Below are 14610 nucleotides of genomic sequence, written 5' to 3'. Positions count from 1 at the left end.
AAGATCCCACATGCCGCGGAGCGGCTGGGCCCGTGAGCCATGGCTGCTGAGCCTGCGCGTCCGGGGCCTGTGCTCCGCAACGGGAGAGGCCACGACAGTGAGAGGCCCGCGCACTGCAAAAAAAAAAAAAAAGTACGATTTGGGTGTATCGAACTAGAGTTGCCTTTGAGTTGTCCATGTGGGTGTGACAGTCAAGCAATTGGATCAAGTTAGATCTGGTGTTTGAAAGAGAAGTCTATGCTGGAGATACAAACTGGAAGTCCCCAGATATAGATGGTGTTCGAAGCTATTAGCATGGATGAGGCCATCAAGAGAGACCATGCAATGAGAAGAAAAGAAGGCCTAGGACTATGCCCTGAAAAACACATCTAGGGGTCAAGTAAAAGAGAAGGACTGTGGAATGTGGCTAGAGGATTAAGAGGAAACCCTGGAGCATACAGTACCTGGAATCTAAGGGAAGAGCCTGCCTTAAGAAGAGGAGAGTTGTCAAGTGTGTTAAACACCCCCGAGACATCTGTTAACATGGCAATCAAGAAGAGTCCTTTGGATTTTACGAAATGATGACCTTACCAAGAGCTGTTTTGGTGGAGTACTATATATGAGAGCCACCCAGCAGCAAATGAGAACTAATGGAGTAGACACAGCACATGTAGGAAAGGCTGGAACCTTGACTGTTAAAGGGGGGTGAGAAATATGGTTCTAGCTGAAGAGATTTTGTGCCCTGAGGCTCTTTGTTGTTTTTAAGGTGATAGCAGGAAGTGTTTGATCCTGATGGAATGATCCAGTAGACAGGGAAAGGGCAGTAGAAGATGCAGAGGCAGAGGGGCCAGCTAGGAAAGCAAATAATTTGAGAAGCCGAGTATGGATGAGCTCCAGAAGATACATGGCATGGGCCTTGATACTGTTATCCCTAGAGAAAAACTGAAGAGGCTTTAAGCAAAGAATTATTTGGTTGGACTATTTCAATCGGTTAATCATTCTCTCATTGTGGAGGATGGGTTTGGAGTGGCAGTGAGTGGCTGAGAGCACAAAACCCGGTAGAATGTCATTGCAGGAATTCCGGTGAGAGATGAGGAGGCCCCCAGTAAGGTTGGAGAAGAGGGGAGAGATTGGAGATAGAACGAGAGAGAAAATCAGAGGAGTGCGATGGTTGTATGTGGGGAGGTGACCAAGGATGAGTCCCGTGTCTTTGGATAAGTTTGGGATTATGATGATTGTGATTTTAGGGTGGTTTTCCACTAGGTTATCTTTAACTGTGGCTGGTGAATGTATGTTACTCATGTAATGACTGATTAAAATCAGAGCAGAGTTTAAGTTTTGTTTCTCGGGAACTTCTAGCTATTCCCAGATATCATTTGGGAGGCTGCTCTGGGTAATTTTTAAAGAATAATTCAAGTAAATCTCTTTTAAAGTAGTGAGTTTCAGGGCTGGAAAAAAAAAAAACAATTGATCTCTCATTGGCCAGCCTTGTTTTCCAGAATTTGGGGCTAGAAAGTTGGATTTGAAATAACTTTCTATACATCTGTCATTTCTCATTGCTGATCTTAGGCCACTGGCTTTCAAAACATACTTGTGACCATCAAGGTCCACAGGTTTTCTCCCCAACTTCTTCTCTGTCAGGCAACAGCATGGAAGTCAAACTCTGCACAAGGATGCCGTCTTCTGCTATTTTCTGGCTCATCCCCATTTCCCAGAACAAAGTTATTTTCCATAACAAGGCCCATATTCTTCAGCCTTGTTGACGTTGCCAGACCTCAGTGGACCTTTTTTAAAAGTCTCTTTCCATATCCTATTGTGTTGTCTGGACTGTCTCCAAATCCAGTTTTTCATTTCCTATTGGCTAAATTTTATTTTTTTTCTTTAGGCCTGCGCTCATCTTCCCTTTAATCCTGGCTTCTCTCCTGTGCTGTGGGAGAGACCTTAATCTCTTTTGGGCCCATAGCCATGCCATTTAAAAATTCCTTTGGGCAGATATTCAGCTGGTTTAACATTGTTCAATCCCACTTCTTGGCTGGGATTTACCGTCTCCTGGCCTGCTTCTGTTCCATTCAGTAAAGAGTCTGAGGGCTGCATTTCTCCTGAAGCAGGAACCCTACATCCCTTCCAGTGTAAGCCCGCTTTCTTTGGCTCTCTTCTCCTAAGAGTCTAGTGCCAAATATTTAACCAATTCCAATTGGTCAGGAAGCCTTGGGCTGAAACAGTGGGTCATTCCTTCTCATGGAGAAATCCAAAGAGCACCAATGCTGGACATGGTCCTGAGACATTCTGTGGGTTACACATCCCTGGTGCTTGATGGGTCTTTCTTTGCAAGGGTCTCCTAGAAAAAAAGCGTCTTCAGGACCTACAAAACCTCAGATCTTTAGATTTCAGGTATGATGATACTTGATGTCAAGGCCTTGTTGAAGGACAAGAGGAGGTTACTTGATTAAACTATAAGTCAGTAAGTGGTAAGTCTAGGAGTATGTGTTCTGACTTGCACCTTCGTAGTGGACACACTCCAGTGTACTTGATGGGCTCACAGTTGCGTTAGTTCTGTTCATCCTCTCAATTTTATAACCATGGTGGGAGGCAAGAAGATGGGGTGGATACAGCCACAAACTTAGATTCTGAAGATTGTTCTTTCATTAAGCTCTGCTCCTTTGCCAGTTGTACCACTGATTGACTGGGTAACCTTGAGGCAAGTTACTTCTCCTCTCTAGGCCTCAGTCTTCTGGTTCTTAAAATGAAGAGATTGAACTGGATAATCTTCAGAGTCCCTTTGAATTAAGATAAACCTTATCATTCATCTAAAAATGCTTTGATGGGGACTTCCCTGGTGGTCCAGTGGTTAAGACTTTGCCTTCCAATGAAGGGGGTGCAGGTTCAATCCCTGGTCAGGGAACTAAGATCCCACATGCCTCACAGCCAAAAAACCAAAACATAAAACAGAAGCAATATTGTAACAAATTCAATAAAGACTTTAAAAATGGTCCGCATCCAAAAAATCTTTTTTAAAAAATAAATAAAAATAAAAATGCTTTGATGACAGGAAGGCTTTTTCTTCCCAACCATCCAAGAGCTGTGGGGAATTTTCCTATGAGTCATCCCTTATCAAAAATGACACCCCGTTCCCATCATGCACCTCTCTAGAGAGCCCTGGTAGCAGAAGGAAGGCTTGTCAGAGAGCTCCTTCCTTGAATAGATGGATATGTCCTGCTCAGAATAAGGAAAAGAAAAAGCAAGAAAACAAAGGTAGGAGATGTTAAGAAAGTGAGAAAAAGACTCTTGTTAATTCAAAACAAAACAAAAAACTGAAGAGCATATCTGAAAAGAAGAAAACCACATCATTTATTTGACAGAATATACCCAAATACCCCTTTTCTCCATGCACATGGACTTTTCTGCATATAACACAGAACATCTAATGGAATCATTGAGGTTTTGTTATGAATTTCATTGTTGAGGTCTTTGAGCACAGTTGTAATTTCTTGGTTAGTAAATAAAGTTTACCTGACCCCAGCTCCTTTTAGAAAATCATGTTTCCTCCCCATACTTTCATGTTATTTCATAGTTCACTTTACCTAAGTGAGAATCGAAGGACATGCTACAAGGTTGGAGTTCTGCTGTTATATGTAGAATCCCTAATAACAGTCAGTAGGTTTTGAAAAACTTTTGGTCCATTGAGAAAATGGACTAAGTGAAAAGCATACGGACAAGGAAAGTTGATCTACCAAGTAGGACAGTGGTTAAGACCCTCAAAGTGTGGGCCTGTTGGTCATTGACAACATTGCCCCTTTAAAAATGAGCCCCTGGCAGTTCCGTTCATCCAGGACTATGCTCTATTTCTCTTTCTGACATTTAGGTAATCTTGTTATTGGAGAATTCACATCAGTGATCTGCTTTCCTTGGTCTGTGTAATTTTTTCTTGAATTCATTTCCATTGAAATGGTAATATTTATATCTGCCTTGCTTAGTAAAATATAACTAACAAAAACTTGCATAAGAAATCAATTTTTACAGTAGTGTATCAAATTCATCTGGGTTGTCAGCTGAGAGATCTCTGGACAGTTACTCCTGTATCACTTACCTGGTGGACAGTAGGACTGGTGATAGATAATATCATGCATGGCTTTTACAGATGCCCAAGCAAAATCCTTTTAGTAATTTAACAGAGTCATCCTTCATTAAGCAAAAGGAAAATCTGTGATATATGAATCATTCAAAATTTAGTTTCATATTCAAAATTCAACTTCAGCAAAAACGGGGTGGCTTTTACTCATCTATTTAATGAAGTTTGCATCTTGATCGGCTTTTATTCTAGCATAATAATAAATTCTCTTAACATTTAGCTTTATTCTTAGAGTTAATATTAGTTGTAGCAGTTCTTATAAATCTATTTATAGACAGGACTAACAATGGAAAAAAATATCTGAGAGCTCATGTCATCAAAAAGAATTCTAATGAAATGATGTTTTTTTTAAATATAGGTCATTAGAGAAGGGAAACAAACATCCTCTTAAGCTATTACTTCACCTCACTGTTGAAACATGAAACTGCTGAAAGTCAGAGTATATCATTTTCATAAAATATTAGTTGTTGAAGAGCTAGTCTCCAGGCATTTTATGTTATTTTTCCTATTCGTTGAAATCCAGAATATTGCTCATCTAAACTTTCTCTGTTAATCACTATTACAGTAAGTCTGAGACTGCAGAATACCCAGTAATTCATAACCGGCTCAGGATTTGTTCACCTTAAGGTCAGTTATTGAGTCCCTGAGCTGGCAATCATTAACAAGAAATCGTCATCTGTAAGTGCACAGAGTTCATAAAAAGGAAAGCAAGAGCTTTTACTTCCAGAATCTGGACTGAAAAGCCACCAGGTTTCCAGGCACTGCTTTCCCTTCCTCCTCCTTTGCTGTCCACTGTCCCATTTCGTAGGGAATAAGTTGCTGGTGAGGTTTAGTTGAAGGTTCCCCACCCTCAGAAGTAGCCCTGATAAGCACAGTAATGTCCCCAAACACTCTGGGAGCACAAAGAAGGGTCCCTGAAATCTGCCACACAGGAGGTGTCTCTTGGGCTGACCAAGGGCCAGGGAGAGTTTCTGAGCAAAGCGGACAGAGGGGAGAATTTCTAGCGGAGGAAGAGATGTGCACAAAATCAGTGAGAAATTAAAGACTCCAGGGTTTTCAAAGAACTCTAGTGCATTTCATCATAGGACTGGAGCATAAATTAGGAAGGAGGTTGGCTAAGAACCATGGCCAGACATGTAGCCAGACGCCAGACGATGAAGGGGGCTCAGGGCTCTGGGCTGTGCCAAGGAGAGTGGTTGGCATTCTCTAGCCGCGAAGAGGCGGAATATTCAGAGCGAGGGAATGTCCCTGGCAGGCTTGCAGTTTGGTGGAGAATGGATTAGAGGGAGGCAGACAAGACCAGAGATAAACCAATTAGGAGTATGAGGAATATCAGGAAAGATAAGAGGGCATGATTGGGGAGGAATGAGGGGGTAGAAGAAAGGGAAGGATTGACACTAAGGTTCATGGCTGGGGTGACGCGTTGGGTTCTCTGGAGAAGGGAATACAGGAGAAATGGTGAGTAAGTTCACTTACTATGAACATGTCCAATAGATATTAGATAAATGGTTCTAGAGGACAGAGGGCCAGCCCTTGAGAGAGACTGGGAGACCATCAGTACGTAAGTGGTAATTAAAGCACTTCTGAGTTTCTTTCCAGCCCTTAAATCCTGTGGTTCAATGAATAACGTAATCTCTGCAACAAGTGCCCATTTCAGGAAGTCTAAAATTAGCAGTGGCCTGTGTGAAGTGACTTGATGACACAGTGCAGTTACCCTTCTCATGGTTGTGATTAGTAAATCAATTGTGATCCCAGCCTGATGCTGACATTGAAAATCCATCAGGGCAGATTTATTGAGTGTCTTTGTGTTAGACGCTGCAAGGGAGATTCATTTTTTTAAGATGTGAAATAATTTCATTGAGTTTTTCCATTGAAGTTGAGGTAAGATGAAGAGGCAAAAAAGGAAGGATAGAGGTGAGAGGGATTGCTCACGAAGGTCAGCAAGTGGGGTTTAGTAGGAAGACAGTGAATGTGGTTTTAGGCTTGGTCAGTTTGAGATGATAATAGAAGATGAAATGATCAAGAAAAAGAAGGATCCTGACTGGAGACAAAGTTCTGGGGATTTGTGCCCTGTGGAGTCTGGAGAGTGTGGAAAGGGTGGAGAACAGAGAAGAAGGGAGTGCTGAGGATGAAGCAGATCCCAGGGAGGGCTGAGCCCTGGCAGACACCACCTTCAGGCTGGAAAAGGGTGAGAGTGAGCCAGAGTGGTTAAAGGTAGAACGAGAATAATACTCTGCCTGGGGTCGTGAAAAGGGAGTTCAAGGGGAAGATGTTGACCAGACATAGAGTTCTAGGGTGATGATGACTGACTGGGAAACGATCATTGAACTTAACGATAGGTTGGCCATTGGTGTTTTTTCTCAAAGGGGTTTCATGGGATAAAGAGTTAGAAAGACAGATTGTAGGTCATTAAGGGAAGAGTAAGAGGAGGACGAGTAATAATTATAATAGTAATAACAGTAGGTAACATGTACACTTCCTACCTTACATGCCAGGCAACGTTCTAAGCACTTTAGACATGTTATTTTGTAAATTATCATAGTAATTCTAGAAATGTACTAATATTATTAATGTTATTAGTATTGTTACTGTTTCCTTTTTACTGTTGAAGTATATTAGGAGATAAAAGCAATGCACGTAGATAGTTCTTTTGATATGTTTTGCAATGATAGAAGGAATGGAAAAACACTGTTGGTGACATCATGGTCAAATGATAGCTTTTCCAAGAGATTTTAACATGTTTGAAGGCAGTGAGGGAAGGAGCCAGGGAGGAATAATCGAAGATGCAGAAGAAGGATGAGCAGGTGGGACTAGAGGAAGAAGAGACTGGTAGGGATGGAGAAGGGGCCCCGGACACAGTTTTGAGTTGAGCAAATTAAGAAAAGTTTGTAGACACTCATATTTTACAGTTCAGAAGTGAGACAGTCTCTGAAGTTACGCTTGATAGTGTTGGACAGTTAGGAAGAGAAGTGAGAGAGCTGCTGAATATCATTGCATGCATCTTCTTTTTCTTCTTGAAAAATTTTTGACTTGGTGTTTAAAATTTTAGAAAGAGAAAACTCAACTTTATTAGTATGAACTCCACCCAACTAAATTCTGTCGAGTGCAATTTAACTTGTCATTTTCTTTATCGTTTGTTATTTCTTTATTTGAACATAAATGTGAAATCTTCACATGTATTTGGATGCTGTAATTGCATTTTCTCTTGGTTGTTTCTCCAAAAACTTGTGTTTGGGGCCTGTGTAGTCCAGAGGCAGAGAGGACAGGGAGCCTGGAGGGTGGAATGTGGAATGTGGCCATAAACAAGGAGAACGGGAGTGATGGGGGTGGGAGAAGCGAGAGGAAAGTGAGTAGCTGTGAGGGTAAGGAAGAACTGTATTGAAAAGTCCATTTGTAACTTCACAATTGAGACATCGCTTTTTTTTTTTTTTTTTTTTTTTTTTTTTTGGCGCGGTACGCGGGCCTCTCACTGTTGTGGCCTCTCCCGTTGCGGAGCACAGGCTCCGGACACGCAGGCTCAGCGGCCACGGCACACGGGCCCAGCCGCTCCGCGGCATGCGGGATCTTCCCGGACCGCGGCATGAACCCGTGTCCCCTGCATCGGCAGGCGGACTCTCAACCACTGCACCACCAGGGAAGCCCGAGACATCACTTTCATGAGAACATTTTTATTAACAGGGGATAGAAAGCACAGGACTACTATCATCAAGTTTATAGAGAACAAAGTGAATTCACAAGTTGGCCACTGGCTAATCAGTTGGAGCAGCACTGACATTTAGGACCTGAGTGGCTATAACTTGGTGACAGGAAAGTGTTTCTTGTGAATAAAGTCTTTTTTCTAGAATGACTGGGACTGGCTGGCTACACCGCTGAACTTATCAGATCAAATTCTCCCTCTCCCCCTCCCCCTCTCCCCCTACTCCCACCCCCCATTCCCAGCCACCTTCATGGGAATGCTGTTTAGACTTGACCAAGCTTATCTCTAGGGTTGAATAAACCTTTGCCCAGGCAGGCCAATGCTTTCAGCTCCCAATTCGCCAGATAGAACTATTAGCATTTACAGCATTCACAAAAGGTCTTCTCCCGTTGCGGAGCACAGGCTCCGGACGCACAGGCTCAGCGGCCATGGCTCATGGGCCTAGCCGCTCCGCGGCATGCGGGATCTTCCCGGACCGCGGCATGAACCCGTGTCCCCTGCATCGGCAGGCGGACTCTCAACCACTGCACCACCAGGGAAGCCCGAGACATCACTTTCATGAGAACATTTTTATTAACAGGGGATAGAAAGCACAGGACTACTATCATCAAGTTTATAGAGAACAAAGTGAATTCACAAGTTGGCCACTGGCTAATCAGTTGGAGCAGCACTGACATTTAGGACCTGAGTGGCTATAACTTGGTGACAGGAAAGTGTTTCTTGTGAATAAAGTCTTTTTTCTAGAATGACTGGGACTGGCTGGCTACACCGCTGAACTTATCAGATCAAATTCTCCCTCTCCCCCTCCCCCTCTCCCCCTACTCCCACCCCCCATTCCCAGCCACCTTCATGGGAATGCTGTTTAGACTTGACCAAGCTTATCTCTAGGGTTGAATAAACCTTTGCCCAGGCAGGCCAATGCTTTCAGCTCCCAATTCGCCAGATAGAACTATTAGCATTTACAGCATTCACAAAAGGTGACAATACTTTCACATATTTCCGCTGTAGGTATCTCGAGAAAACACTGACCGTGGCAACTGCAGCAGTCATTTCAGTTTGAAAACATTTCCTGAGGAAAAGTAAATGTTTTCTTTCTCACAGAACCCAATATTTTGTCTAATGAGATATGTTCATCAAAACATTTTATGTATATGTAAAATGTTTTAGAAGTTCATTCTGTATAAACATGATCATCTCATACTAATCGGGGTGTGTTGAGCACCTCTGTCTATCCATTAATAGCTGGTGTTTGTCTACGTTTTGTGTCTCATGGTCAATGTCTTTTTTGCAGATATTGATGAATGTGTAAACAACACTGTTTGTGACAGTCACGGGTTTTGTGACAATACAGCTGGCTCCTTCCGCTGCCTTTGTTATCAGGGCTTTCAGGCCCCACAGGATGGGCAAGGGTGTGTGGGTGAGTTTTTAGAATTTTTTCTCCCGACATGTTTCATATCTCTCTATCGAAAAGAAATCAAAGTCATCAACCACAGGAGAGATGGAAGCAAGATAACTGGGCAGAATTGCATCATAATTTGATCTTGTAGTAAGGTTTGGAGATGTGGAAAAAAGGATCCTGTGGCTTCTGAAATGGTTAGGGACATTCAGAAATAGAGAAGCATAACTTTGGGTTTAAATGTATATTAAAAAGAGCATCTGTTTAAACTCTTAGCTGGGTATGCGGAACGCTTCAGTCCCTCCTGCACAGGAAATAGAGTCTGGTGTGTGGTGGAGCTTGTCTGTCTTCAAAATGCACCTCCCTTAGGCAAGTGCATTTAAGGAAAAGTGTTGGCAAGAGTCTCTGTTTCCAGGAATGACACCCGTAAAATGATGCTTTGGATTGTGCAAGCATATTTCTTCAGTCTGTTCTGGGATTGTCGGAGCTGGAAGGAATCTTGAATATCATCAGATGTCCTAGAATATGGTCCAGCACATGCTCACATAAAAGAAGATACTTTATAGTTCATGTTCTGATCAGCCATGATTTCTTTAAGTGAAATTCATTATGAAACGTTTGCAATTAGAGCAGTTAAATGGGAAGGAGGGTATTCCTTTCATAACTTCACCAATAACAAAGCTTTTTCTTTATTCTTAATTAAGGAGGAAACCTCTGGTCGTTACATGGCAGATGACACTTGACGAGGAGTCAGTAACTTTTTAGTTTGGAAATTTGTAATTAAAGCACCAATTCATTCCCCATCCAGATTAAACTGGAAAAACAAAATCTAGAAATTGAACAATAAAAGCACTTGAATAGTAACCGCCTTTAAGCTAACACTGTCGTTAACACTTGTTCCAATTCCTGCCGTAGTCTCCTTTGCACTAAAATACAAGTGGTAAAAACCATCTGCTATTCACTAAATATTTTGACTTAATAGGTTACGTGGTCTGGCCCACACTTAACCTTCTCAGCCTTACCACCTGCTTCCTCCCCATTTACGTTCCTGCAGCATAAAACTGCTTATGGTTGTTCACGTAACTGGGAAGTTATTAGGCTGTTGTTTGCTCCTTCTGCTGGGAATATCCTCCTGGCCTCCCCTTCCCTGAGCCTAGATCCATCCCATGCGTTCCTAAAGCTGGAAGTTAGATGTCATCTCCTCCCAGATACCATCCCTGCTCCACTTCTCACTCCAGCTGAGCTGTGATCCCTTCTCCTGCTTCTGGAAAACCTTGAACAAATTCTATTATAGTACTTACAGCCATTTTTGCAATAATTTAATCATGTATGTACTGCCTGCAGCTGCCTTTTCCAAGGCAATAAGCTCCGTGTGATTGAGAATTTCGTGTGTCTCTCTCTCCTTGCTGGACCTAATGTTTGGCCTGTTGTAGGTGCTCAGTAAATGTTAACTGTTACCTAATGAGGTATCAGATTTCAAACCACTGACTCCACATAGCTCCTGGGCCCCTGGTTAATGTTCATTTCTAACCAGTCAGAGGAGCACACCAAACCCATGTTGATGCTTCATCTTGACCCATAAAATACCACCCTTATAGAAGGAATATTTGTTATGTTAATGAACCCAACAAATATCGTTATATTTGTCTGTTTCTTCTCTCTTTGAAAAGTATTAACTGAACACCTCTTATATGTACCTCACCACTCTGGGTGTTCTATAGGGTTTAAGAGATGAATCAGCCCTCTGGGACCAGCCTTTGGCCACACTTTTCCCTCTGCTTTGGACCCTGGCTGCCCACCCTTCTTATCTATGCATCCTTCAGGTAGAGCTTGGCTCCTGTAGCACTTCCCTAACCCACCCCTGCACTTAAGGTCCACTGTGGCATGCTGTCATCGTGCTCTGTACTTTTCATTCCCAGCACTTCTCCTGGCCTGTATGAGTATCTGATTAATTTCCCTGACTTGACAGTAAGCTCCCTGCAGGCAGGAGTTGGGCCTGCCTGACTCATCGTTGTCTCCCCAGTCTGACCCATAGAAGTAAACTAGAAAATATGTTTTGATTGAATGTACAGTCTGGTAGGAGAGATTTCAATAGCCTTGGAAATATTACAAGTTAGAAAGTAGAAAATTCCATTTGAGTTACCTAAAATTGATAAATGCAAACTGGCAAATTTCTAAAGTCAATTTTTCTGGTCTAAGTTATGACTGTCCAGGTTGATTAAATATACCAACTGTCTGCTTTACTTTGTCATAATATCTTTTCATAAGCAAAACTCAGCTCATTGGATTTATATCTGTTTATATACAAAGTGAAATGGAAAACCGAGGTAATTATCCAAATAAGTCAAGAGACATAAACTTTTTGTCCAATTAACTGGGAATAGCAGGTGAAAATAGTATTTTTTTCCTGAATGATTTGGATAATTGCTCAAATTTTTAACTTTGTATAAACCGTCTCAGAGTGTGCTCATGAAAACTGATGTTTGTACATGTTTAATCACGTTTAATGCATAAAATACATGAGCATTTCAGATGCCAACTCAGGTACTTTGTTTAACTGGACACTCATTAATAAAATTTCTTCAGAGGAGAATGGGTAAAAAGTAGTATTGGGCAAGGGCAAACATAAAATTAGCCTCTCTTTATGGCTATGTACTTAAACAAAATGGACTTATCTGTGAGTTTTTAGTGTTTTAATTAAGTATATTTAAGTACAAAAGAAAAATATCTGGCAAAATAGAAATTACACTGTGGAACACCAAACAGAATTTTTAAAGGCATCGTGAGATCACTGAGGAGTTACTGGACCAGTTTGTTTCCCATGAATGATTAATGTAGCCCAGTGACTACTTACAGGGGTTGTTCCTTCATTTCTCAAAGGGGTACACAACCTGAATTCTGGTTGTTAAGTTATGGACATTTTGGCTGCTAGGAAACTATAGTTTTAGACATTTGAGTAGATTTAAAACAATTTCTTAAAATGCACTTAAAGAATTGTGCAGTTTCTGAAGTGCCACTGCTGCTAATTTTCCTTGAATTAAGAACTGAGAGAGAAGTGTCATATTATTTAAGACCCCATTATGTCAAAAAGTCAGGGAAGAGAAAATTAAAGTGTACATACGATGCTTGCAGTACAATTCCGAGTTGTTCCTTAAAGCCAGGATCGGAGTTTGGAGACTTTGCTTTGTGTTTTCATGGTCCTTTCACACAAACCAAAGCTTTCAGCCCTGCCTCTGGGAGCCCCTTCCCCCGAATAGCTGAAGGGTTTGATTGCTCCCAGGGGGTCACCTTGTTTCCAGCAGACACCACTAGTCTTGGCACAGCTGGTAAAACAAAGAGCTGTCAGGAGTGAGGAACACGTCTGACTTGATCTGTGCTCCCTTTTCCAGATGTGAACGAATGTGAGCTGCTCAGTGGCGTGTGTGGTGAAGCCTTCTGTGAAAATGTAGAAGGGTCCTTCCTGTGTGTGTGCGTTGATGAAAACCAGGAGTACAGCCCGATGACTGGGCAGTGCCGCTCCCGGGCCTCGGCAGGTAAGTGACACTGTGTCGGGACGGAGGGCTTCTCTCAGGGACCTGTACCTACACAGGTTTGGGCCAAACACTCTGGGAGTGAGGAAGAAATAACCAAATATTTTGGCGCCATGCTGTTTCTGGAAGCTTCCATGCTCTTTCCGAGCCTGCCTTATCAGCGGAATTAGGATGTGGGTGATGACTGTTGGAGCTACATGGCCTCTAATGTGCTTTCCAACCCGGAGACGCCATGGGTAGGGTGAAGGATCCAAAATGATGAGCATATTGGCTGGGAATTGCCTAAAACTCAGAACCGTCAGCCCAGGGTTTAATATGGCAACATCTCATTAAGTTGCATAATTCTTCTTTCTTGGCCCTTGGAGAAACGTATTTTGACACTTCTCTAAACTGAAAGCAACATAAAGGCCCCTCAGGATCTACAAAGACTTCCTTCCACTTGGAATTCTTAAGGTGTTTTTTGGTTTTTTTCCCCCAGAATTTGGCCTAGAGAGTGGCTGTGATTGTGTTTGTTTAAAATTTGATTGAGGCTGTGTCATCATGGCACATATTGAAATGGAGAGCTGATGCTTTTCCAGATAAATCATCAACTTCCACATCACCGTTTTAGTTTATGCCATGTGGCTAAAGCATGGTTGTATTTTGAGGGAAGCAGGAGACTAAAATGGTCCTTTGAGACCCAAATAAAATGAAACATAGACTGTGTTACTATCTTGCTCAATCCCAGTTGATTTTATCTATGCTTCTAAGAAATCTATGCTTCTAAGAAAGCTTTCGCTCTTCCTCAATAGGGTACACTTGTTCTGTGTGAGATAATTATCTTTGCAAGCAGTAGGGAATAAAATATAACAATATTTTCATCCACACACATTTTCTTCTCAATGATTAAATATAGAAAGGTGATGGTGCAGAATTAAATGTAAGACAGTAATTCAAAAACACTATGACGGGAAAGAGAGTGTTTCTGGAGGGAAGGGTTGCTCTTCCTTCAGTGACCACCCCTGCAACTCATGAGCCATAAAGAAAGGACTTTTCATTTTAGCTCTACTTGTAATGGAAAAAAAACAAACCAAAAATCAAAAACCTGGCTGGTCAATAACAGGACTGGTGAAGTAACTGCCTTTTTCTTATTTGTCTTTGGTTCTGTAGAGTAGCACCTTCCCCGTAGTATTATTTTGACTGGAATAATTCACATATAATATTGTATAGTCACTAAGTCATCTATATGAAGGTTAGGTAGTCATGATGGATGCATGTTGTACAACGTCAAGTGAAAAAAAAGATACTCCAGTGATCACAATCTGTGGAGGGAGGGAAGGAAAGAAGATGTAAAAAGATAATTATTAGAATTAATGGAAATTATAGTCTTTTCCTTTATTTTCCAAACTTTTTGTAATACTTTAAACTGGAATGACCAGGGTTCTGGTCTGCTATTTTCCGGCTGTGTAAGCTTGGGCCTATCATTCAACATCTATGAGTTTCAATTTTCTCGCCTATAAAAGAAAGGTTATATTTACCTCACAGAGTTTTATGCTTTTTTTAAAATTATATACATAAAAGCCATTTGTTAATAACTAAGTACTATACGAAGTATTAAAATGAATTATTAAAATCCAAACACATAAGGGTTATCTATTTCTCTTCCTTTTGTGATCTCTTCTGAGATGGTGGGTTTTTTAAACTATAAATACAGTTTTGCTGGAATGTTTTAGTCATATCAAGAAGTGGTTTGTTCAGTTCACATAGCTTCAATTAAGGTACATGTCTGGGATCCTAAAGTTTGCTCGTGTCTTTTGTAGAGATTATGCTTTAGGGAGGGGCTTCCCTGGTGGCGCAGTGGTTGGGGGTCCGCCTGCCGATGCGGGGGACGCGGGTTGGT

At 41.7% G+C, this 14610-nt stretch overlaps 1 protein-coding gene across 4 annotated transcripts in view; it reads left to right on the top strand.

Moving 5' to 3' along the window:
• The window catches only part of LTBP1 (latent transforming growth factor beta binding protein 1), a 437031-nt gene that overhangs the window by 375531 nt on the left and 46890 nt on the right, over positions 1-14610 (top strand). For 2 of the 4 annotated variants that reach the window (XM_007450947.1, XM_007450950.1), the window contains 2 exons: positions 9097-9222; positions 12591-12734. In XM_007450947.1, coding sequence (XP_007451009.1) covers positions 9097-9222; positions 12591-12734 — 270 coding nt within the window. The remainder of the gene's footprint in view (positions 1-9096; positions 9223-12590; positions 12735-14610) is intronic. The other 2 variants (XM_007450949.1, XM_007450948.1) reach the window with 1 other exon arrangement.

Source organism: Lipotes vexillifer, unplaced genomic scaffold, assembly GCF_000442215.2.
Source record: "Lipotes vexillifer unplaced genomic scaffold, Lipotes_vexillifer_v1.1 scaffold776, whole genome shotgun sequence".
NCBI classification, from domain to species: domain Eukaryota; kingdom Metazoa; phylum Chordata; class Mammalia; order Artiodactyla; family Lipotidae; genus Lipotes; species Lipotes vexillifer.
The sequence above is the reverse complement of the archived record's forward strand: the minus strand, read 5'-3'. Positions and strand labels throughout refer to the sequence as shown.